Source organism: Diabrotica undecimpunctata, chromosome 8, assembly GCF_040954645.1.
Source record: "Diabrotica undecimpunctata isolate CICGRU chromosome 8, icDiaUnde3, whole genome shotgun sequence".
Taxonomy (NCBI): Eukaryota; Metazoa; Arthropoda; class Insecta; order Coleoptera; family Chrysomelidae; genus Diabrotica; species Diabrotica undecimpunctata.
Window position 1 is genome coordinate 125,203,575 of NC_092810.1, and position 25,294 is coordinate 125,228,868.

Here is a 25,294-nt window from a genome sequence, read left to right on the forward strand (position 1 = left end):
TCCAGTATTACTGAATTTTTCAGTAATGACAACAAAACTACCATGAACTATCTAAACTACGAGAAAACGAATATATTTAGTCTTTTAAGGGACAAATTCACTAGCATTTAAAAAAGATTAAAATATTAATTCAAATATTTTTTAACTTCATAAATAAATTCAATGATTTATTGATTAATTTTGAAATAACCCCGATAAAAACAACAACAAAATACCTTGAAACACAGTAAAAAATAAAAACAGATTTAATCAAACCATAACATAACCTTAAAATATGAACATTCATAGGAAATATCTTAATCCTTTGATATTCTTACCTCACAAATTCACAAACAACAAATAATACCAATTGCACAGAATGAATGTTCATAACCAAAAGTCATTATTTATTCTTCTCACAATTAAAAAAAAACAATATTTCCAAATTCTTATGGGACAAATACACACTAATTAAAAATGTTTGGAAAAATCCCCGACCATTGTGACGTCAGAGCTTAGGTAGTCCGTTGTCAACGACATCCGACATATACGACTTAGTGTGCTTTCAAGTACTGTAGTTGAACGTCATTGTCGGTGACGTAAACACTCAATTGGGGGTTTTTATATATGTTTTAAAGGAATTGATATGATTAATTCCTTAAATCTCAAACAATATATTATGAAAAAGATATAAAAATAGCATAAATATTACATCTATTTGAAAATATCAAAAACAAATACTAACTTGTCTTTAGAGTTCGTTAGATCAGATTGGTCTGATACAGGACTTTCTGATCTCACGTCTTCATCGTCATCTTCTTCTTCGAGCTCATCTTCTTCGCTAAGTTCTTCATCAGCCGGTACTACTGGTAATGGACCACTGGGAATATAACCCTACAATATTGATACAAAAATTAAAATTTTAAAAGTACATAAATTAATATCACATTCATCTATAATGTATCAAACCAACAAGTAAGAGTATTGAATTTAGGATCTGAAGTGTGTGGATCATTGAAAATTAATTTATTATTATTAATTATTCCTCTTATGTCTCTCAGTCATACACATCACTGAGAGACAAGATTAGAAACACCGAGATAAGACGTAAAACGAAGATTAGGGATATTGTGAAAATTTCAATGAAGATGTTACTGAATTACTGTTATGCAATATATTATTTCAAATTCAAAAAAATATTCTAGAGATCGGAACCGTCACAATAAGAGGGAGCTTGTTCGTTTCAGGTACAAAATGTGGTGCCTTGCATCTAGCAATTAATATTTATACAACTTTGTCCCTTATGCTGGAAAATCCAACCAGAATAATTTAAATGAGCTCAGTATGAGTAAAGAAGTTGTTATCAATATTTTAAAATAAGTGATGGATTCGGCCGTTACTTTTTGGAAATTCATTTTATCTAACAATAAAACACTGAAAACTTTGTTTTCAACACTTCCACAAAATTTATTTTAAATTATTATTACTACAGCTGTTTCGGCCAGAGTGCCTTCCTCAATATTTTAAAAGTTGTGGAAGGCAAGCCTGCACACAAGATATACTTTAATAATTTCTTCACCAGCTACATGTTAATTTATTTGAAACAACAAGGATACTTTGCCACTGGAATAATACGTGAAAACAGGCTGCTAAATTATCCGTTGGAAAACATAAAATCCATTGGTAGAAAAGATCGCTGTACTATGGATTGTTTCAAAGATTACCACAGTGAAAATAAAATATGATTCTGTTATACGTATAGTCTCAATGTTGCGTTAACGCAACTTTAAAAAAATGTATTTTTTTTTTCTTCGTGTAGCTTTTGAATTACCTTTATTTGTGTTTTATTATTCTTTCTACAAGTAGGTCTAAATGGGTTAAAGGTGAACTTTACAATCAGTTTTCTGGTAGATTGATTGGAAGCAATGCACTAGTAGCGTGGCCACCCAGGTCGCCAGAATTTAATAAAATGGACTCATTTTTTTAGGGTTACGTTAAGAATAAAGTTTATAAAATACCTCCAACAACAAAGGGATGAGATGAAAGATAGAATACGAAATGTGTTAGTGTACAAATGTATCGTAATGTAAGTGACTCATTCAATGGCCGTTTTCAGGCGTGCATAAATGTTTTAGGAGGTCATTTTGAAAACCTTATGTAATTAAATTTTTTTTCTCCTGGAAGCCATTTTTCATAAACTGGTAAATCAAGACAAAAGTGCCGAGCCATAATTAGAGATTTTTTATTGTCAGAAACGTTTAAGCAGTTATAAGATATCGACAATTATAACAAAACAATACCATCAAAAAAACTTTTATTGAGAAGTTATATTTTCTGTACAATTTAATGACGCTGATTATTAACATGATACAACTTTTATGGGTCGGCTTCTAGTTAACAATATACAGGGTGTTTCAAAAAAAGGTAACCCCGTCTCTAGGGTAGGTAAAAAACTGAAAAATAATTGGGGTTTGCTTAGTAAAAAATTTTTGTAACGCCATCCGTTTTCAAGATACAGAGCGTTGAAGAAAAAAAAATTTACGCATTTTTTACGATTTTGCCGAAACTACTGGCAACATTGTAATGAAATTTTATACGAATATGTTTTGGAAGCTGATACATCCCATGAATTTGTTTTTATATCTGTCGCCTAAGGTTAATAACATGTCAGTGTATTCAACATTTGAGTACATTTTGATTTGATTTTACAAATAACAAGGTTTCAAAACTCTAATTATTGTTGATTTATCGTCATAACAATCAATAAATGTCAGATTTCCATGGCACACTTGGAGAAAATAGAGGTATACCTATTAGAACTTTATCATTACTACCAGCATCAATTATTACTTCATAATTTTTAAATCAAAATATTCCGAAAACGGTACACAGTATCGAGTTTTACCAAGAGTACCTTTTTCGTGAAAAATTGAATGATGTTTAAGTTTACTTGAAATTTTGATTAATAATTATACTCTTAAAAAAGTTATATTGACTAATACTTAGTACGATCCGTGTAACTAGCGCCCTCTATGAGAATCAGATATAAAAACAAATTCATGGGATGTATCAGCTTCCAAAACATATTCGTATAAAAGTTCATTATAATGTTGCCAGTAGTTTCGGCAAAATCGTAAAAAATGCGTAAAATTTTTTTTTCTTCAACGCCCTGTATCTTGAAAACGGATGGCGTTACAAAAATTTTTTACTAAGCAAACCCCAATTATTTTTCAGTTTTTTACCTACCCTAGAGACGGGGTTACCTTTTTTTGAAACACCCTGTATTTACAACCAAAGTCGATCTCTCACAAGATGCGGTAGGGGGTGCGGGCTTACTAATCAAGCCACTATTGGTGGTTAAAGAAGTTTGGTATCTCAGTAGATTTTATATTCTGTTTTGCTGTCAACTCACACAGTATCAAGAGTATTGTTCGAAGGAACAAATAAAGAGTAAAATTAAGATTGACGATTTTTAAATAATAAATTGATAAAAACAAAAAGAGATGTTTTAAAAAGAAAGAGCAAAGAACGGAAAAAATATGAAAGTCAAAAACATATAATTTTAATAGCAAATAAAATTACCTCGTCGTCACCATTTTGTTTGCTTTCGTAATTCCATCCGTTCTCTTCTGATATACTTTTCGGGATAAGTGGAAGAGGTCTGTCGAGAGGTGTTCCGTTAGGTTTGTTAAGGCTATCCAATCGAGGAGGAGGTAATGGTGGTGGTTCGTCTTCTGACTCTGAATTTTCTTCAGATACACTAGGGGATATGTTGTTTGTTATTACTATATGGTTTTCCTAAAATACAATAAAACATTAATTTACCTGCAAAGATATCAATATTCATTACCTGAGATGGAATTGTATTAGGATTGTATTGTGGAATGGGAGTGGGACAAAATTTACTTCTTTTTACTTGTCTATAAACAGACAAATAAAATTTTAATTTTGAGTCTAATTACACTGTTTTAATAATTTGTTATTTCACATATTTATATATTATTTTAAATATATTTCCTATTTTAATATCATCATTCTCTTTGCGGGATCTGCTTCCCTAATACCATTTCTACATTTAATCTTGAGTAATACCCATAACAATCCCCTTTGCCGATATGTCCTGCCTTAGCATCTCCTCCAGATCTTCTTTGGTCTTCCTTTCCTACTTCTTCCAGGAGCATCTTCTTCTTCAAGTGCCATCTCCGCGGAGGAGGTCGGCAATCATCATAGCTATTCGGACTTTTGCGGACGGCTGCTCTGAAAAGTCCATTTGATGTACATCCGTACCAATCTCTCAGGTTGCGCAGCCATGACATTCTACGCCTCCCTATGCTTCTCTTTCCTTGGATCTTTCTCTGCATAATCAGTTGGAGCAAGGTGTATTTCTCTCCACGTGTAATCATCATAAGTGGCTCGACAATCCGTTGTGGATCTTGGCCTGCTCACAAAGAAGTCGCCACTCCTGTCGATTCCTGGCAACTTCCCTCCATCTTCTAACCCCTAGAATCTGCAGGTCTTCTTCCACATCATCAATCCATCTCATTCGTGGTCGTCCTCTGCTTCTTGTGCCCTCTGGTTGTGAAAATGTTAATCTCTTCGTGTATTCGTGATCTGACATCCTAGCAATGTGTCCAGCCCATCTAAGTCTCTGCACTTTAACAAACTTCACAATATCTGGATCGGTGTATAACTGATACAGTTCAAAGTTGTATCTTCGACGCCATAGCCCATTTTCATTTACGGCCCCAAAAATCTTTCTAAGAATTTTTCTCTCAAAAATACCAAGAAGTCTTTTATCATTTTGAGATAAGATCCACGTTTCAGCCCCATATATCAAAACTGGTCTTATTAAGGTCCTGTATATATTAAGCTTCTCCACGTGTAATATGTCCGAGATATTCTAAGGAGCATGCAAATCAGCAATTCTTCGTAATGGGTGATAATGTTCACTGAAGTTGGCATCAGTTAATGCCAGTTATAGACTACGCCTAATATTTTCAATCTTAATTTTAACCTTTTTTGCCACTCCATTCATCCATCTAGGCATTCTCATTTCCGCCACATGTATTTGTTGTTCCTCTTGCTTTTTAACTGCCCAACATTCAGTTCCGTGCATCATAGCTGGTTTTATGGCAGTTTTATAGAATTTTTATAGTTTCTTGGATAGACAGTGAATGAAGGTTTCATTCACGCAATACTACGGGTATATTTTGAAAGTAGGTAAAACAAGATATATGGAAAAAGTGGAAATAATAGGACCTCCTGACTACACAATTTAAGAAAATGGTTCAACAAAACTACTACAAGACTCTTTAAGACAACAGTCAATAAAGCTAGAATAGCCATGTTATTATCTCACATCAGTAAAAAATGGCCACTCCAAGAAGAATCTAAATTAATTAACTCTTTTAATTTAATCTAAATCTAATGTTTACGCATATACAGGGTGTTTCCAAAGTAAACCAAAATACTGTTAAGGGCGCTTCATCATCCACTTTATTAATAAAAGTTCCTATAAACCTGTGTAATAACTTTGAAAGAGTATTGACTTTTGAAGCGAAAATTCTATACTGGCGTTGTATCACTTTTTTTTCTACAGTAAAATGCTGAGGCGAGCGACACGGAACTAGCGCCACAAGATGGCGTTGTCACGGGTAGCGTCACAAAATAGCAGTTCTTTACATCGATTCTCTACTCTCGATCAATTCGTTTCTTGTCATCATATATTAACTCTACGCAAGTTTAAATTAAAAACTGCATTAAAAATAACTAACAAAATACGGACATTCAATAAGAAGTAAAAAATTAAAAGAATATCTGTCACTAAAAGATTTGATTCGTAATGATTGTCAAAATTTAATAAAAGTCATAAATGTCATCCGATTAATAAAAACATTGTTTTCATTATCTGTTTAAATTTTTATAATAAATCTCGTTTTAAAATAATTTCGTATAAATACAATTATAATTTTTAAACATTATTTAGTGTATATAATAATTAAATTTACTATCTAATGATTTATTTATATTTTATTATTAATATTTGGTCCGAATTTAACAGGATTGTCATAAGTAAACAACGTATGCTTTGTCAATACGTTAACAGGTGGCGTTAGGAGCAAACATAATTTATTAAATTTGTTTAAAATATAAAAAACAAATAAATAATAAAATTACTATATTAATTTTAAATATATTATTTGAATTTTAAAAATACAGAAAACATACTATGAACCTCCACGCTAGTCTACAGTACTGCCTAGTGTTCCACTTTTTTTGTAATTAATGAGCTGTAACTGTACGGAAAATTTATCGGTAACGCCACTAGTATACAAACCCAGTAGATTTTTCGTGCTATTTCCCGAATTTTCTACAATTCGAAAATATCAAAATTATGGAAAGTGAGAGAGGCTTGACGACAACTCCTGAAAAAGTTGCAGTTTTCTGTAACATTTGTGGTAGAAAAGGCAAAAACTGCATTGGATGTGTGAATTGCAAGAAATATTTTCACAATTAGTGCATCGTGACGACCCCGGGCTTTATGGTTCAGGGAATAAAAGAAATTTCATGTGCTGATTGCAACAACGCTGGCGTATCGATCTCGGATAAATTGAAGCTCTAAGTCCAAAATAATGGACTACTAAGTGCCTTGGTGATGAGCCTGAATGAAGTGAATGACCTTCTTCGTGAAAAGATGTTTGAACTAGAGCAGAAGTTGGAAAATAGAACCACAAAACGAAACACTGAGTTTAGTAAACAAAACGCAGTTCCCACCAATTCTCCGATTTGCAACAAACGACACAGCCTTTACTGCCAAGGATAGTTATATTTACGTTTGTAGCGGAAAACCACGAGCTGCGCCGCACGATATTTGCGCGGCTAGAGCTGCTGTAAACTATATTGCAGCAAATAGAAAACCCCATTGCCGCGAAGATCGAAAATTCGACTCGTCGAAATGTACCGACTGTGAGCCACACAAAACCAAATGATACATATTCCATAAATAAACATATTACAGGCACACCACTGACATATGACGCATAACAACAATATCAACAAAAGGAAGAGGTTAGTAACGAAAATGATGGATGGAAAACAGTTCAAAACAAAACGCTTCAATGACCTAAGCCCAACAAATAAACCTAAACCACTCAAGGGCTCAAACCAAAATTGTGCATTGAGGGCAGCACCGAAAATGGCATTCCTTTTTGTCACTGGATTGGCCCCAGAAATTGTACCTGAAATTACCTGAGATTACACTTGTGGACTTTCTGAATTCCTGTGATTTACTTGCTAAATGCAAGTGCGAGAGAATAAAAACTAGATGAGACAAATATTGCAGCTCATTCAAATTAGCAGTCTCAATGGAAGACCGACCTAGCCTATTTATGTTCAGAAATATGGCATGATGGAGTGACTGTTAACCATTTTCTGAATCTGAAAACCAGGGGAAGGTGTCCTTAAAATCCCACATACCATCCATGAAACAAACTTCAACCTAAGGGTTCTACACGCAAATGTGCAGGCATTACGGAATAAAGCAGATGAACTCGGTTCTTCAAAACCTAAAGTCTGATTCACTATCATCAACTTAAGCTATTTTTGTACAGATCCCGACTAAACTACGTAAAAGAAATTCAATATCTCAATAAACTTGTTAAATGCTACGCTAAAACTTCCAACTAAAATTTAAGTGCTAATAAATCAGAGGATTTTAGCAGATTAACAACAGGGTCTTCGTAGTGGAAGATCGTGTACAGATGCAATATTCATTATAAAGCAAATTACTGAGAAATCACTAGAGTATAATAGACCAGCATTTCTGTCTGATTGACATAAAAAAAGCGTTTGACAGAGTAAGACTCAAAGATGTAATCCATCTTCTGTATAATAGAGAAGTTCCCCTAAATATTGTAAAAACTACCGAAAACATCTACCAAAACAACAAAATGGAAGTCGGAATAGATGGGCAACTTACAGAACCTATAGAAATACCCAGCGGAATAAGACAAGGGGATCCATTGAGCCCCATGCTCTTCAATTTAATCATGGATGAAATCATCAAAAGCGTTAACAAAGGAAGAGGATACAGAATGGGAAACAAAGAAATAAAAATTCTCTGTTACGCAGACAACGCAATATTGATAACCCAAGATGAAGATAGTCTGCAAAGACTGGCCCACAAATTTAACATAAGAGCAAAAGAATTTAATATGGCAATCTCATCTCAGAAAACTAAAACAATAGTAGTCAGCAAAGAACTAACCAGATGTAAAATAGAAATTGAAGGCATCAGTATTAAACAAGTAATGGAAATAAAATACCTGGGAATTACACTGTCTAGCTATGGAGACCTGGACAAAGAAGTGAGAGATCAAGTACAAAACGCAAATAGACTGACAGGATGCCTTAATAACACTATATGACGAAACAGACACACATAATGACATATGCCTTAGAAATAAGACCAGACACAGCCATAACCCAAAGGCTACTGGAAACTGCAGAGATGAGAGTACTGAGAAGAATTACAGGAAATGCGCTGAGAGATCGAAAGAGAAAGACATGAGAAGAAAATGTAACGTTCAGTGTATAAATGAATGGACACAAAATAGAAAAAAAGAATGGAATAACCACATAATCAGAATGGAGGAGACCCGTGTCATCAAAATAGCAAGAGATAAGTCACCAATCGGCAGAAGAGGTATTAATCCGCCAATGAACAAGCAGAATTGCTCATAAAGAGGAAGAAGAAGAAGAAGATTAAACTAGACACACGTTTATAGGAACTCACTTTCTAAAAACACTTTGATTACTTTTGAAACACTTTTTGTATTTATAGTTATAGATATTTAAGAGTTATAGTTATAGATATATAAGTTATAGAAATCTTTTAACCGTTTCGGGAATGATTACAAATAACGTATTTTGTCTTTTAAATTGGCATATTTCATTTATTCTACTATTTAAAGTTTTATTTTGAATTAATTGAAAGATAACTACGATACCTGAATTTTAAGAACCATATAACGCAAAATACTAATATTAATTAGTTCAGTAGAAGTAAATCTAAATATTTTGTAATAAATACCGTTTAAAATGCCATTAACATGATACAGTAGTTTCGAGAAAATGTAAGAGGAATATTTATAAAATTAATTAACCGAAACGATTACGAAATTATTCATAACGGAGTAAATTAGACTCACATTGTTGTTTAAGATACTTACCCCACCACCATCCGAATTTTGATTAAGGATCTGCTTGGTTCCTTCTATGATGGCTTGATATGAAAATCGCAACTGCTCAGCAGTCTGGATTAAACCCATTCGATATTTCCTCATTTCTAATAGAATTTCTTTAAGGTCGACGGAATTTAAACCATATTTTTCAATCTTTAAAAGTTATTAAAGCTGAGATTAATATTTTATACGATTCAGTGCATGTGAAAGTTTGAAAGATAAAGGTATTTCATATTTCTAGTATATACACTAAAGAAGATTATATATAGGTAAAGAAAAAATTAGAATATAACTAAAAAAAATAGTAGATAAATACAGGGTGATTTACCAAGAATGTCCAATCTCTGAGTTGTAGATTACATACAACATACCTTATACAAATATTTCTAGTTTCCGAGATATCGAGTGTTTAAAGTTTATATATCAATTTTAATCTTCGCAATAATTTTTGGCATGAAGATTACTAATTTAGCATTGATAATAAAGGACGCTAGTTACACTTGGTTGTGTTTAGTAAATCAGAGCAATTGTTTTCGGGTGAACTACGGGTAAAATAGAAAAATATAAAGAAGCAGTAAGTTCTACAAAAAAAAAATCCTACTTGTGCTTGATCCGTGTAATTCGATCGGTTATCGAGTTATTTGCTTCTAAAAACTCCAATGAATTTTAATTTTACAATAAAACATTTTATTTTATAAATGTGTAACAATAACAAATTAAAGAAAAAAAAATACACAAAAACTTTAAAATAAATGTCCAAAATGTCCTTCATTTACTTCAATTAACTTTATGATCCGGTTTTGCAAAGATCTCTTAATAACAATTAGTCCTTGTCTATTACGAGCCCTAAAAACTAAATGTTTGGACAAACTAACATTTATTGAAATCGTTCACCTTCACAACTTTGCTTGTTGGTTGAGCGTAGGCGCAAAATTTCGGGCCAATGCTTTTTAAATGCATTAATTTTTTTCGAATCCTGAGAAAACTAATAAGTACACTCGCGATCATAAAATCCGGGTCATCTTGAAAATTTCAAGTTTCTTAAATATTTTTGCCTCTGGTGTAGTAATAACCTTTTTTTTGGCTAATGTATTTTTTATTTGTCATCAATGTTTGTTTCGAAAGAAAAAAAATGGTTTTTTATTGTTTTTATTGAAAAAAACAGAAAACAAATCAAATTGTTGATAAAACAGACATACGAAAAAAAAAATGGAAAATACAGAACGTGGTAAAAAATCAGTGTTATTTCAATGGCCAATATTGTGTATTGCCTCCCCTTGCTCTAATAACCTCTTGCAGACGACGGGGCATACTCTCAATTTTTCTCCGGATTACATACATGTTGTGGTATGTTATTCCAGTCTCTCACTAACAGATCCTTAAGCTCCTATGCGTTGTTAGGAGGAGGTGTATGGTTTTAAATGGGTTTTTCAAATCGTCCCAGAGATGTTCGATTGGATTCAGGTCCGGAGACCTAGCTGGCCAGGGTACCCTCGTAATTCCAACTTCGTCCAAGTATTACATACTGATCCTGGCAACGTGCGGTCGCACGTTGTCCTGCATAAAAACGGCGTTTTCTCCAAGCCCTGCCACGTTGGGCATAACATGTTCTTCCGGAATCTCCGTAATGTACCTTCGTGCAGTTAGGGACCCATTTTCGATGAAGGGTAATTATGTGTGGAAGTCGGAAGATATACCTCCCCAAGCCATGACCGAGCCTCCACCAAATGGCATTCTTGGAGCAATGCAAGCTTGTGAAAATCGTTCACCGGTTCTCCTCCAAACTCTTACACGTCCATCGGATCCAGTTAGGTAGAAACGGGATTCATCTGAGAATAACACTTTGCTACAATCGTTAATTCCCCAATGCGCGTATTGTCGAGCAAAAGCTAGTCGTGTAACTTGAGGCACCCGGCGAAGTGGCGGTCCTCTAGCCATTACCCGAGAAGATAGTCAAGAAGAACGAAGTCTTCTTTTGACTATTGCAACACTAAAATTGCGATTTCGTACTTCCTCTAGACGATTTTGACGCATAACCGCAGTTGAGGTCCGGTTTCGTAAAGCCTGAAACACAAGAAAACGGTCATCTAGTGCCTTGGTCGTTCTTCTTCGTCCAGAGCCAGGTCGCCTGGTTAGCAAACTTGCCTCCTGAAAGCGTTGAAGCACTCGTTGAACCGTAGAAAGGCTTACGCCAACAGTTCTTGCGACTTGCCGTTGAGTGTGACCGTCTTCCACAAGTGCAACAATTTGTGCCGTTTCAACAACAGTCAAAGGCATTTTTGTCACAAAATAAACACTAATAATGGCACTAATAAACACTAATGGCGGCAATAATAAACGTTTGTCCGTTGCATTTGAACAGAAAGTCGAAGTACAAACGAGACATTTAAAACAAGCGGAGTTACAGGTAGCGTTCATTTTGGGAAGTGTGCACTTTACCGCGAAATCGGCAGTATTGGAATTCTTTGTTACAAAGGAAACCGCAACAATTCTCAGAAACATGCATTAGTTTGTATTTGTGTTATTATTATTTACGATAAAGCTCGTTAAAAATGAAATATCGGTGATTTTCAAGGTGACCCGGATTTTATGATGGCGAGTGTATTTTTTAGAAATTTAAACGCAGAATGAAAGATTACGTTATTGCCGAGGGCGAAAAGTCCCTGAGAACTTCTATAATGTTTATTTTAATAAGTTACAGGGGTGAAAAAGAAGAGAAAATTTAGTGTGATTTTTAATTTCAAATATCTCACCCAAAAATATTTTTTTTTGTTGCGTTTAAACTTTTCAAAAATACTTATTAGTTTTATCAGGATTCGAAAGATCAACAATACATTAAACTCTATCATTAATAACAAAATATTGAAATGGTTCGGTCTATATAAACTTTGAATTGCAGCGTTGGCGGCAAAATAAACGAAAATGTTGCATAACATCGTGACAACTAAATGTTCGGACAATTCAAGAAATTACGACTCTATTATGGGGTTAGGTTAGGTAAATTAAAGTCTGGGCTGTTCGAAGGCCATGAGAGTACTTTAATTTTATTGTCTCCAAACCATTTTTTTTGTTGTGTTAGCTGTATGGCAAGCAGCACCGTCCTGCTAGAGTATAAAATTCAAGACCGGGTAGAGATCGTGAGCACTTGGTACAAGACTATTTTTCAAAATTTCTTAAAACTTTAATTGGTGCGTTAATTGTGACGCACCCGAGGACGCACCAGAACCCGCTGATGACACGCATCCCCCAAATCATAATTCTTTTGGGAAACTTCACAGTTCTTTTGAGGCAATATTTATGGAATGCTTAATTTTTTACTTCTGCTAACCCGTTTTCGAAAGTCTTCCACGCAAACATCAAATTTCGATTCGTTACTGAATATTACTCTGGACCAGTCATCAACGGTGAAATCTTCGAGCTTGCCCAATTGAAGCGGTTGCTAAAAGTTTTCATGGACTGTTGATGGCTGGTTCAGGGTATTATTCAGTGACGAATCGAAATTTGATGTTTGCGTGGGAGACTTTCGAAAATCAGAAGTCAAAATGAAGTATTCCATAAAGATTGTCTCAAAAGAAATGTGAAATTTCCCAAAGGAATTATGATTTGGGGCTGCATATCATCAGTGGGTCTGGGAAGATATTAGGTGGTGGAAGGCACAATTAACGCAGCAAACTATCAAGAAATTTTGAAAAATAGTCTTGTACCAAGTGATCACGATCTCTACCATGACTTGAATTTTATATTCCAGCAGGACGGTGCTGCATGCCATATCAGCTAAAACAACTAAAAAAGGGTTTGGAGGCAATAACATTAAAGTTTTCTCATGGCTTTCAAATAGTCCAAACCTTAACGTTATTGAGACATTGTGGCTTAAAATGAAACAGAAATTGCGTAATGATCCCCAGAGAACCGTCGCCGATTTGAAGAATAAATTAGGTGAATTATGAGATAGTTTCGACAATGACTTGTGTAAATCCTTAATACGAATAATGCCAGACGGTATATATTAACGTACTAATTTCTTGAATCGTCTGAACATTTAGTTGTCACGATGTTACGCAACATTTTCGTTTATTTTGTCGCCAACGCTGCAATTCAAAGTTTATACAGACCTAGCCATTTCAATATTTTGTTATTAATGATAGAGTTTAATGTATTATTGATCTCGTTCTTTGGCTCAATAAGAAAGATCGTGAAGATGAACGTTTTCAATAAATTTTCGTTTGTCCGAACATTTAGTTTTTAGGGTTCGTATTTTTAATCACATTCGCGGCTCATTCTATTTTCTGTCACAATTCTAAAAGAGAATTAATTTATTTTTTGTTAACTAATGCCTTCATTTGGGACAAAATTGACAAATCTAAAGGTTTTAAATCAGGACTTATTGGTGGTCACGGAAACACGCTTCCACGATCAATCCATCGATGCGAGAGCTGTTGATTCAAGTATTGACCAATTTCTAAGGAATAATGCGGTGGTACCCTGTCGTGCAAAACCACATGTTTTGTCTTAAGGCGAGAGGTATATCCTCTAGTAATTCGTGTAAATGCTCTTGAAGAAAATATAAATACAGAGGTATATTTAAATTGGTTAGTACCTCAAAAAAACCTATTAAGTAGTCATATTACACCACACCAAATGTTAATCTTAAAGTCGTGCTGAAAATGGGTTTCTCTCTTAACATATGGATTTGGCAACCTCTGTAACTATCGCACTCTGTAAGTAATGCTAAATTATAGTCTAAATTAGCAATCATCATGCCAAAAAACGTAAAATTGGCAGTTTTAGAAATTGTAAAAATGTTATTATTGTAACAAAATTATTGAGAAAATTAAAATCTATATTTAAACTTTAAACACTCAGTATCTCGGAAAATAGCAATATTTGTATAAGGCATATTGGGCAGAGCAGAATAATCATAATTTAAGATGTAGAATGAGACTGGACATTCTTAATGAATCGCCCTGTGTATACAGGGTGGCCGAACAAAAACGGAAAAGAGGCATTATCAGGAACTACGACATTTTTTAAAAACCCAGCAACATGTTTTTTTAATAAATAAAATAAATGATTGATCCGAATTTAAAAATTTAAAGACTAATGTCTAGGGAATAGCAAGATTTAAAACGATATCTTATTTGACCCCTTTGCCATTAACATGGCGGCTGATTCTTACGCCGACTTAGAGGTCAAATTAAAATAATCAAAAAGGAAATTTGAAGTGAGAGTAAAAGCAAAATAGGTTTGTGGAATTTAATTTATATTTTGAACATTTCTGTGTTGAATTAATCATGCTAAAAAGTATTCCAATTTTGAAAGAGTTTAGCAGAGAGTTGTTATTCATTCACCAAATTAAAAAAAACAATCAGAAATTTCAAGTCAATTTTGAGTTACTCAGTTACCTTGAGCTTAAACTAATTTCCTCCTATGATGAATTGGGACATTTGGAAAACCTATAAAATTCTGAAAAGGTATTAAAAGGATTTCTTCAAATGATCCTTGGAAGACCATATCTAGAATTATTGGTGAAATATCAGAAATTATATTTGGCCCAAGGACATTGATAGAAAAGATTAATAGAAATCTCAGTTTCAATTTCAGTAGATGTCCGTTAAAAAGCTGCTGAAAAAGTCGAACGATTTTCTCTAAAAATATCGTGGATGATGAGAACAAGGGACGGGATTTCCTTCAAAGTATATTTTAAATTTGCAATATTTACCAAACTGAGAAAGTGCCACAGATTTTACACACCAAAGAAACCAGCCATAATTTTTCAAGTGTGTCACCTCATGACTCAGCTCAAATTGAATTACTAATAAAATACCAAAAATCTATCATTTTTCCTGGCGATTGGGTGATCTTTTATATGCAACTAATTTTCTAATATTATAAAAATTATTTCTAATAAAAAATAAAACTTACCAAAATTAAACAAGAATCAACCAAACAGAAAGTCCCTGATCTTCCGATTCCAGCGGAACAATGGACTACAGCAGGTCCAACATCTGCTTCCAATACTCCTGCATCTCGTACTTTTTTAAGAAACTCTAAGAAGGCGGTTGGTGAACTTGGTACTCCAAAATCAGGCCATGTTGTATAATGATATTGCAGTATGTCACGGGATTTGCCGCTCTCTGTATCCGTCAGTCGAAGGACTCTAGTGAGATAATAAGAATGATCTTGTTGCTCTACGTATTCTACGGTTAGTCCAACGTCTTCAAGTTTCATTATATGATCTGGACCAATTTTGGACGGCCAATATTGATAACATTTATCTTGCTTTTTTTCTACCAACTTATTCAACATTACTACCTACAGGGGTGTTTCAAACATTAATAACGATGTAAAAAATAGTGTAATTTTTATTTAAAATTTAATGACTTTATATTATTCTATTCTAATTTATTATAGAAATGAAACGGAGGACATGAAAACCATAAAATGATGGGAAACCGAATTAGGAAGTAGAAAATAGTATGTCTGCAAACAACTAAAAAAAAGGTTCAGGTTGAATCAACGATTTACAACATACAGACCTAGCTCTTCTTTACCCGTGCATTATTAATACCTGGCGACATAAAAGACATATTTTTTATCTAGCATCATTATCTTCCAGGCATGAAACTAAATACAAACCAGCTACTGTCAAGATATTGCGTTTTTTCTTCGATTATTATTATAATTTCATTTAATCAGCGACCAGCGAAGTTTTACATAAAACAGAGGGTAGCAGCTGCACTTAAATTGGCGAAAAAACAGTATACAATATGTATACGAAAAAGAAAAGAAAAAAATTCTGAAAAAAATCTTCTCCGGGAAAAAGCAAACCTCAATTAAAAACGAAAACTACTGAGTTATCTGAGAGCAATAAAATGGTAATTCAAAATATAATATATAAAATGTACAAGGATAGTAAGTAAACCAACTTTCTGTTGAGAAATACGAGTAGGACCTAACATGTTATAGTAATATATTAAAATAAATACTTTTTTACAGAAACATGTAACCAGTGAAGCATTGATTAATGAGCAGAAATTGTTTGTACAAGTAAATTATCCTTGAGTAGAATATTAAAAGATTTTGGCTTTAAATTTAAAACAGACGATCATCGAAGAGCTTTAATTGAAATAACTTATATCGCAGCACAACGAGCGTGTTTCTTACGGAAATATATGGAAAACAGAAATAATACACATCCACGAAAAGTTGTCTTTTTAGACGAAACGTTGATTTTTTTCTAGGGAAAATAAAATAATATCGTGGCAGGATGACAACAGCAAAAGGGTACGTAAACCAGATGGTTATGAAGAAAGAAATTTATTGTAGTTCCTGCCGGTTCAGAAAAAGAGTTTATTTCAGACGCTAGTTTGTTATTTTGTTCCAAATCCTTGACTGCAGGTTATCACGGTGAAATGAATAGTACAATATTTAGTAAATGGCAATTACTTTCTATTTAGAAGACCCATCTTTGATTTTATTGTACAACGCACCCTACCATAGTGAAATAAATAACCTTCCGTAAGTGGTTAAAATCCGACATTATAGATTAGTTGAAGAAATACAATTTTAATTTTGATAAACATCAGTTAAAACCAGAATTGTTACAATTGGCCAAGATGAATCGACAAGAATAATTTGTTTAATTTGGAAAAATATGTTTAATATTAAAATCGAACCTGGAATAATTAGCATTGGAGATAACAGTACAGATTCTGATGGTGATGAAAATGAAATATGGGACACGAAAAGCATACGTTCAAAATCTTGCAACAATATTATTTGAGCTAAATAATGTTGAATTTTTAAAATAATTTTACTGTTACCTACTACATCAACAAACTGTAAATATTATTGTAAATTTAATTATATTGTTTTTATAAATTGTTTATTTATTTATTAATCACTAATGATATTAAAAGAGTTTAAATGTAGCTGTAATTCTGCACCAAAATTTTAAAGCAAGACTAACATTTTACATTCGTATTTGATAACGTCAAATTTTAAATATAATCCGTGATCGGAGCAGAAGCCACTTTCTGTCAATTGCTGTTGCGTGGGCGTAAATTTCCGAATTATTTCGTATGCTTTAAATGATGGCGCACGAGTAAAGAATATGTACCCAACTGTAGATTCCCTCCAACTTTCATCGATCATAATTCTGGAACTAACAAACCAACCACATTTTTGTTTAAAAAAGCGTCTTTTAAAGTATTTTTATTATGTACGTTGAAAAAAAAATGGTTGACAATTTATAAATTATTGTAATTGTTTAGTAGCTCAAAAATTCAAAAATTATTAACGAATGTCCCTAGGCTATCCTAATTAATGAATTTCAATTTTTCAAAACGGATTTGAAAGTTTGAATGTCCATGTCATAAAATTTTATACTATCTGAAGACCTGACTTGACCTTGAATAATTTTGAAAATTATTAACTTTTTTCAAAAAAGCTAGACTGCAAAATTATTGTGCAAAAACTATTTGATATATTTTATTGAAATTTTGTGTGATAACTGAACATATTAAAAAAGATTTCTTTCGCAAAGATGAGAGTATGGTAAATAAAATTACAAAAAAATTTTTTTACTATTTTTTTGGGATTTTTAATATTTTTTCATTAATAATAATAATTTTTAAGATTCGCAACCACATTTAACTCATGTAAAGTTTACTTGCAAAACTTTTATTCCTTTTCAAAATCGTTCTAAAATTAATAGTTGTTGAGATATATGAGGAAACATACTAAATTTCTAGAATTTTTTTAATATACTGTTTAATTTTTTTAATTTATTGTTTAATTTAATAAATTGTATCAGTGTCTTCATATATTTATAAATCGAACAGTAACTTCTAATTTACATTATTTATTTTTTTTGTACGTAGAAAACTAAACTGATTACAAATTTATCTCTGACTCAACTCACACTTTATTTATCGTTGTAATATTGGCCTTAATCAGGACAATACGTAACAAATACGTATGGCAGGTGAAAAAACAACTAGACATTTACTGCGCATGCACAACTTTAACAGCCTAATTATCAAAACCTTAAATTTACAAATTATTCGAAACGCTGTACAACTTGTACCGTATGATACCACATCTTAACAATAATTATGACAAGAATTTTCAGAGTGTGAAAAACATGTGTTAAAATTCTAAGAATAATTCAGTAATGATATTTTAAGTTATTTTTTTATACGCAAATATAAACGGAAATACAAAAATAACACTATTTCTTGAAAAATATGTTCTCTGCAGCTACCTACTACTTTCATACATTTAAATCGACTTAAAAACAACATTCTAAATTATCGCGATGTTTTTCATCGGCAAATGCATCACCCAGTTTGAACGCATCTTTCTTATTGAACAGTGTTTAGTGTTCATGCAACATAATGAGAACATTGTCTTCTGATATCTAAAGCAACTTCATGTTCCCATCGGCTAAAACCATTTGTAAAAGTTTTTGATATTTTTCGGGAGTCAAAACTGACAAATTTGAGCAATCAGAGCGTTTATATCTTTACGATCGTTTTTTCCCGTACGGAAGACGCATTTATTTACATACAAAAAACTATGATTCTCTCGTATGACATTTAATCGCAAAACAATGTCAGCCATTCTTTCGTGGTTTTTTGTAAACAAGCGAAAATAAAAAAAAAACTGTTTTTTGGTTCGACAACAATACCGACATCTGATTTTTTCATTTTATATACATATTCCAATGTTTTCAAATAATTGTCGATTGTTTTGGAAAGGAAATAACCATGTTCCGTGTATTACTAAGATAAATTTTGTTTGTGTTTTTAAATGAGTCATCTAAGAATTATACAATGCTACTACATGTAAAACTCCTCGTCGTCTGGGCGACGACTCGGTCAGGGAAATCTCCAGGAAATCCCGCGTAATTTTCCCTGAAGGATTTCCTATATCGCTATATTAATAATTGGGGGAATTTTAGTGTGTATCTCAATTATAACAACTAATATTTGATCATTTAAAATAAATTCAAGATGTTCACTCAAATGTAATAATTTATGCTACTTTAAAAACAAGTTTTTAGTTTTGTTCGCATCGCTAAATTGTATTTATAGTTCAGAGAAATAAACAAAATTTAATCGTGTTCAGGACTTTGCAAAAGCCAGATATTTGACAAGTTTTTCGGTTAGTATATAATCCTACAGTAAAAAAATTTAACACGTTATCTGCAGAAATTTTGGCGTTGGTTTTGAATTATTTATAACTTAGCGCGAAAATGTGATTTTTTGAATTTTAGATTACCTTCAACATTTTATCTGTTAATAAAATAGAAATGGCGTATTCTAAAATTTTTTAAATTAATTTGTTACTCAAAAAACAGCAAAATTAGGCAAAAGCGTTTGTAACTTTTATAAAAATTCTATCTACTGTGTTGTGTGCAGATTTCAAGTCTACGAATGCTATTACTAGTTCATCCCCTGTCTCCATTTTTCTTAGTACAAAAAGATTATTCGTTAATTTATTATTTTTTTAATAATTATGATAATAATGGGCTGAGAAATAATAAGGATGAACGTCAAAAAACCAAATATATGACCTTCAGTAAGAATCCAATACAAGACACTAGTACCGCAATAAACGGTACCCAACTCGAAAAAGTAAGCGAATACAAATACTTGGGAACCCTCATCAATGAAACAGGTGATCAAAATCACGAGATAAAAAGACGTATTGAAATTGCCAGGTCTACCTTTATAAAAATGAAAAAATTATTTTGTAATCGTGATATTAGTATTCAGCTACGATCTAAAATGTTAAAATGCTATGTATTCAGTACTTTTCTTTACGGTGTTGAGGCATGGACCCTTAAACAGAGGAATGTTAAAAATCTTGAAAGCTTTGAGATGTGGTGCTACCGCCGTATACTAAAAATAAGTTGGGTGGATAAAATTACAAATGAAGAGGTAATACGCAGAATAAATAACGATCCAGAAGTTATACTGAATATAAAAAAGAGACAACTTGAATACTTAGGCCACCTGATGAGAGGACAAAGGTACACATTCTTACAAAATATAATGCAAGGAAAATCCAAGGACGCAGAAATCCAGGCCGTAGAAGAATGTCCTGGATGAGAAATTTAAGAGAGTGGTTTGGCCGTACCACTAACGAATTATTCAAAACAACAGTAAATAAAATTAGAATCGCCCTAATGATATCCAATCTCCGATAGGAGAGACACTCAAAGAAGAAGAAGTGCAAGAGAAATCATTAGAATACAACAAACCGGCATATCTATGTTTCGTGGACCTTAAGAAGGCATTTGACTGGATTAAATTAAAGGACGTTATCCAAAGATTCCTTAAGTCCTCTATTGTTCAACCTGATTATAAATGAAATAATAAAAAAGTAAGAACTAAAAAGGATACCAAATGGGAGAAAAACAACTTAAAATAATCTGCTATACAGACGACGCAATAGGTACTACTCTCTCAAAGTGAAGATGATTTACAACGTATGGTGCACCAATTTAATATAACTGCCAGAAACATGTTAATTTCCCCAAAAAAGACAAAATGCATGGTTATATCGCAAATTTACTAAGATGTAAATTGGAGATGGAAGGTCAGATAATAGAACAAGTGATGGAGTTTAAATATCTAGTCATCACCTTATCTACCTACGGAAAGCTCGAAACTGCAGTGGAAGATCAAGTTAATAGAGCAAACAGAGCCACAGGTTACCTGAATGAAACAATATGGAGAAATAAAAATATCGGGAAATAAATGAAATGCAGAATTTACAAAACAGTCCTCAGACCAATAATGACATACGCGTCAGAAACACGACCTGACACAGAGATGACAAAAAGGATGTTGGAAACAGCAAAGATGAAAACACTTAAAAAACTGATGGGAAGACACTATGGGACAGAGCTAGAGGTACAGATATACGACGTAGATGCAAGGTGGAGAACATCAAGAACTGGGTAAGAAATGGGACGAAAGAGTAGAATGGAACGAACATATAAGCCGAATGACCAAAATAGAGTAGTAAAGACGGCAAGAGACGGTTCCCCAATAGAAAGACGATCAGTAGAAAGGCCACGAAAACGATGGAACGGCAATTTACTGGAGGCACATTGAAAAACAGACAGAGTCGTGACTACATAAAAAGAAGAATACATTTTTTAAAGCCTTTATTTCTTTATATGCAATGTTATTTTTTTTTTATTATATTATTTATTTTTTATTAAATATGTATTTAATAAATATTTCTTCATAAATTTATAAACATATGACGTATAATATATATTACCTATACGTCATTGTCAAAGTAGTCTGTACGAAAAACATGGCGGCTGATGAAAAGTCCTACTGATTATGCGTCAAAGGTCAACAAAATAAGGTCGCAGTCTTTAAAAAATACTGGCAGAGACCCAAGAACAAACGTAGAGAAGAAAATCTTAAAAAAACTATGTATATTAAAAAAATGTACTTACAGCTTTCGTATCTTGTTCCCAAATCATTAACCAAAAATGACTATACGTATTACTTAAAGGCCCTTGTGTAAGTATATAGTGCCTATTTGCTCTTTCAACCTTAACAAGGTTAGCATTGATATAATCTGTCGAACCTCTGGTTAACACTATTCTGCTATGATCGTATGGGTTTACATCTCTATACCTGTTTAAAATTTTATTTTGTGGTTTGGTAGCTTCTGAACACATATTGTCTTTATAGCTTTGGGACCGAATTTTCTAGAACAAAAAAAAACTATTAAAGAATTGGAAATCAATAATAGCACAAATAACAAAACGCTGATTTGGAGGCATTTTTTTTATATATAAAAAAAGCAACTTTTGATACACAATCTGAACGAAACGTATTTATTAGCTACGTCCAAATGATATTAAATACAGTACAATTCCTCTTAACCGGTCACCTGGGGCTGCATACCTGGCCGGTCGATATTTTAGCCGGTTAATCCAGGTACTTACAATATGTATAACATAATAACATGTTCATTATGTGAATATGTACAGATGTATGTATGTACAAAAATGTATGTATGTATGTATGTATAGGTATAAAAAAAATACATTTTTATGTCTGTATTTTATATCAAACACATCAACGCAACGTTTAAAATACACAAAACCTTTTTTGGTACATATTACTAGTAAAACTCTTTAAATCCCATATGACACCCACACAATTATTATAAGTTAATTATTTTTAACTTATGTTATTTTAAAAAAAAGCATCTTTCAAAAACAATTAGATTAACTTTTCAACTAATTGATGGATCGATCCGAAATTTTGGGAGTTCGTTAAACATCACAAAACGCTCTTATTTTGCCGCAAAGGTGGTTTTTGCAAGGCTTATAAATAATTAACGATTTTGCCTTATTTTGCTGTTTTCGAGGCAATCAATTTTAAGCCATTTTGAAGCTTTTCCATTATTTTAAAAGATAAAATTTTATTTCAATTACATACCTTTTAAAATGATAAGAAAAAAATTGAAAAAACTGCATTTTCCTAGGTTTTCTTGATATAGATATATATTAAATAAAAATTTGTCAGAAACTTGGATAATCCAGTCCTGAGAAAAGCTTATTTCCCTGAGCTATTTATCACGTATATTGTTGTGTTGCTAGAAATTTTCGTATTAAATATTGCCGCTGAATGATATCCTATGATTTAATTATTCATAGATAATCGCGAAATACTTAACAGGAAATAAATGACGGTATGCATGATAATACAATTAATGTATCAAAATAGCTAAACTATTTTCATTAGAATATAAAATGAACAGTATACTAGTACATTTCATAATCTTGAAATCACGTATTATAGTTACTGAAGAGAGATAATATTTTTAATGAAGGTCTCGTAAATTACTAGTAAAAATTCCAAGTAAAAACGAAATCCATTTTATTTATAATAGTATATTACTTTATGAGGCGGAGAAGTATGACTTTTCTTGACGCGCCCGATATTACGCGCCGAACGAAGTGAAGCGCGTAATAGAGGGCAAGTCAAGAAAAGTCGCTTCTTTGCCGAATAAAGTATACTATTTTTTCTTCAAACGTAGCAATTTTCAACCATAAATAGTACAATTCATACGCTATTTTTACTCGAAATTAACTGTGACAACTATCAAAGTCGTCTAGATGTTAGAAATTAAAATAATTAAGTCGTCGGTGAGATTTGCGTCTCCCTGGTTACAGTTGTTTGCACTTATTAAAGACAGCTTATTGTTGTTGCAACCGCAAGCGCAAATTTAGTGCGAAAATGGAAAACCTAAACGAAATTGAGTCCGCGGCTAATGATGCAGTAGCACGTTTGGGGCCCTCCAAGTCCGGAATAAAGTATTGGTTAGCGTACAAACACTTCCAAGAGTGGTGCGATACAAGAGGAGTACGGCAAGTTACCGAAGACGTTTTACTGGCATATTTTAATATAATGGAAAATGAAAATAAATGGAAATCTTCTACAATGTGGTCACGATACTCTATGATAAAATCCGAGTTAGTTATTAGAAAAAATGTGGATATAAGCAAATTTTTAAAGTTACGTGCCTTTCTGAAAAAACTGAAAAAAATATACTGCAAAGAAGTCTAAAGTTTTCACTAAAGACGAGTTTGATAAATTTTTGTTTGAAGCGCCAGATAAGTTGTATTTAGGATTAAAGGTAAAAAAAAAATTATATTGCAAAGCATGTAGTATACTCTACTAAATTATAAAAATATTTCAGATTGTTTTGTTAATTGGGGTTACCGGCGCCTGTCGATGCGATGAAATGGTAAAAATGAAGACTGTGGACATTGAGGATAAAGAAAATGTAATAATTATCAAAATCCCAGACAGTAAAACACGACAAATTAGATCTTTTACGATAATTGGTCAAAACTACATTAAACTGTATAAAAAGTATGCATCACTGCGGCCTGAAAATTTCACGGAAAACCGATTTTATATCAAGTACCAAAATGGAAAGTATTACCGAAGCGTCATGGGAATACATTCGATCAGCGCAGTAGCCCAAAAAGTAGCTAGTTATTTAAATTTAAACGATGCAAACGCATACACTAGTCACTCTTTACGACGAACTTCAGCAACACTTTTAATTGATGGAAGCGGAAATCTAGAATGCCTCAAACGACATGGGGGCTGGAAATCAAGCACGGTTGCCGAAGGATATATAGAGGATTCAATAAGAAATAAGAACGATAATGCTCAAAAAATTTTAAACCCTCATGATTCGCCAACATCGGGAATGATTGCTGAAAGTTGTTCTTGACCATCAGTATCATCAACAATTACCAATGCGTATCAAGAGTCGGGAACATTTTTGCACGGTTTCAATTTTGAAAATGCCTCATTAACTAAATGTACTTTTAATATTACTATAAATAAAAATGATGTTTAATTGTTGTTAATGACATTTGTATTGTTGCTTTGTGACATGTTTCATATTGTCGCCATGACAACATTTTTCCCTCCGCCGTAAAGAAATGGGAAAAAAAAACTGCTGCCGGCGGAGACATCAAACTTTGACAGGATCAAGTTAGATAAGTAATGTCATCATTATTTGACGTTTGAAGAAAAAAAAAGTTATTGTCTCTGCGATCCCAGCAGCGGATAGATCTACTTTAGGCACATAATAGCAAACATGTCCATGCGAGCTCATGGATTTCTCCAGCCACCCATACCCGGGGAAAACAAGTCAAAACCTAAAACATTCCCATCTCCACTCTTTCCTCCCTCCACATCCAAACCAACTCGTCAATACGCATTTGCAAAGCGTAGCGTTTCAATGACTAAAAACCCCAAAAGTTATTTTCCATGAAAGACGAAACTACTGAACGGCCCCGAACCACGGTAGCGATTGGAACAGAGTTAGCACTGAGGGTGCTAAGAATCCCCGAAAAAAATCAGGCTACCACAAAGAACGACAAATGCATATTACTTCATACAGTGTAAGAACTTATATCGGATCAGAATTGGACCATGGAACTGAAGGAAGAGCAGAAAACAATAAATCGGTCTCAGCGAAATAGGACGAAGGGAGAAATTACTCTT

General features: G+C 32.9%; 1 protein-coding gene across 2 annotated transcripts in view; it reads right to left on the minus strand.

Moving 5' to 3' along the window:
• The window catches only part of Ptp61F (Protein tyrosine phosphatase 61F), an 87,825-nt gene that overhangs the window by 40,334 nt on the left and 22,197 nt on the right, over positions 1 to 25,294 (minus strand). For both annotated transcript variants that reach the window (XM_072540918.1, XM_072540917.1), the window contains exons 2-6: positions 21,706 to 21,963; positions 15,144 to 15,533; positions 9,210 to 9,374; positions 3,562 to 3,777; positions 725 to 873 (exon numbers count right to left, since the gene is read on the minus strand). In XM_072540918.1, coding sequence (XP_072397019.1) covers positions 725 to 873; positions 3,562 to 3,777; positions 9,210 to 9,374; positions 15,144 to 15,533; positions 21,706 to 21,963 — 1,178 coding nt within the window. The remainder of the gene's footprint in view (positions 1 to 724; positions 874 to 3,561; positions 3,778 to 9,209; positions 9,375 to 15,143; positions 15,534 to 21,705; positions 21,964 to 25,294) is intronic.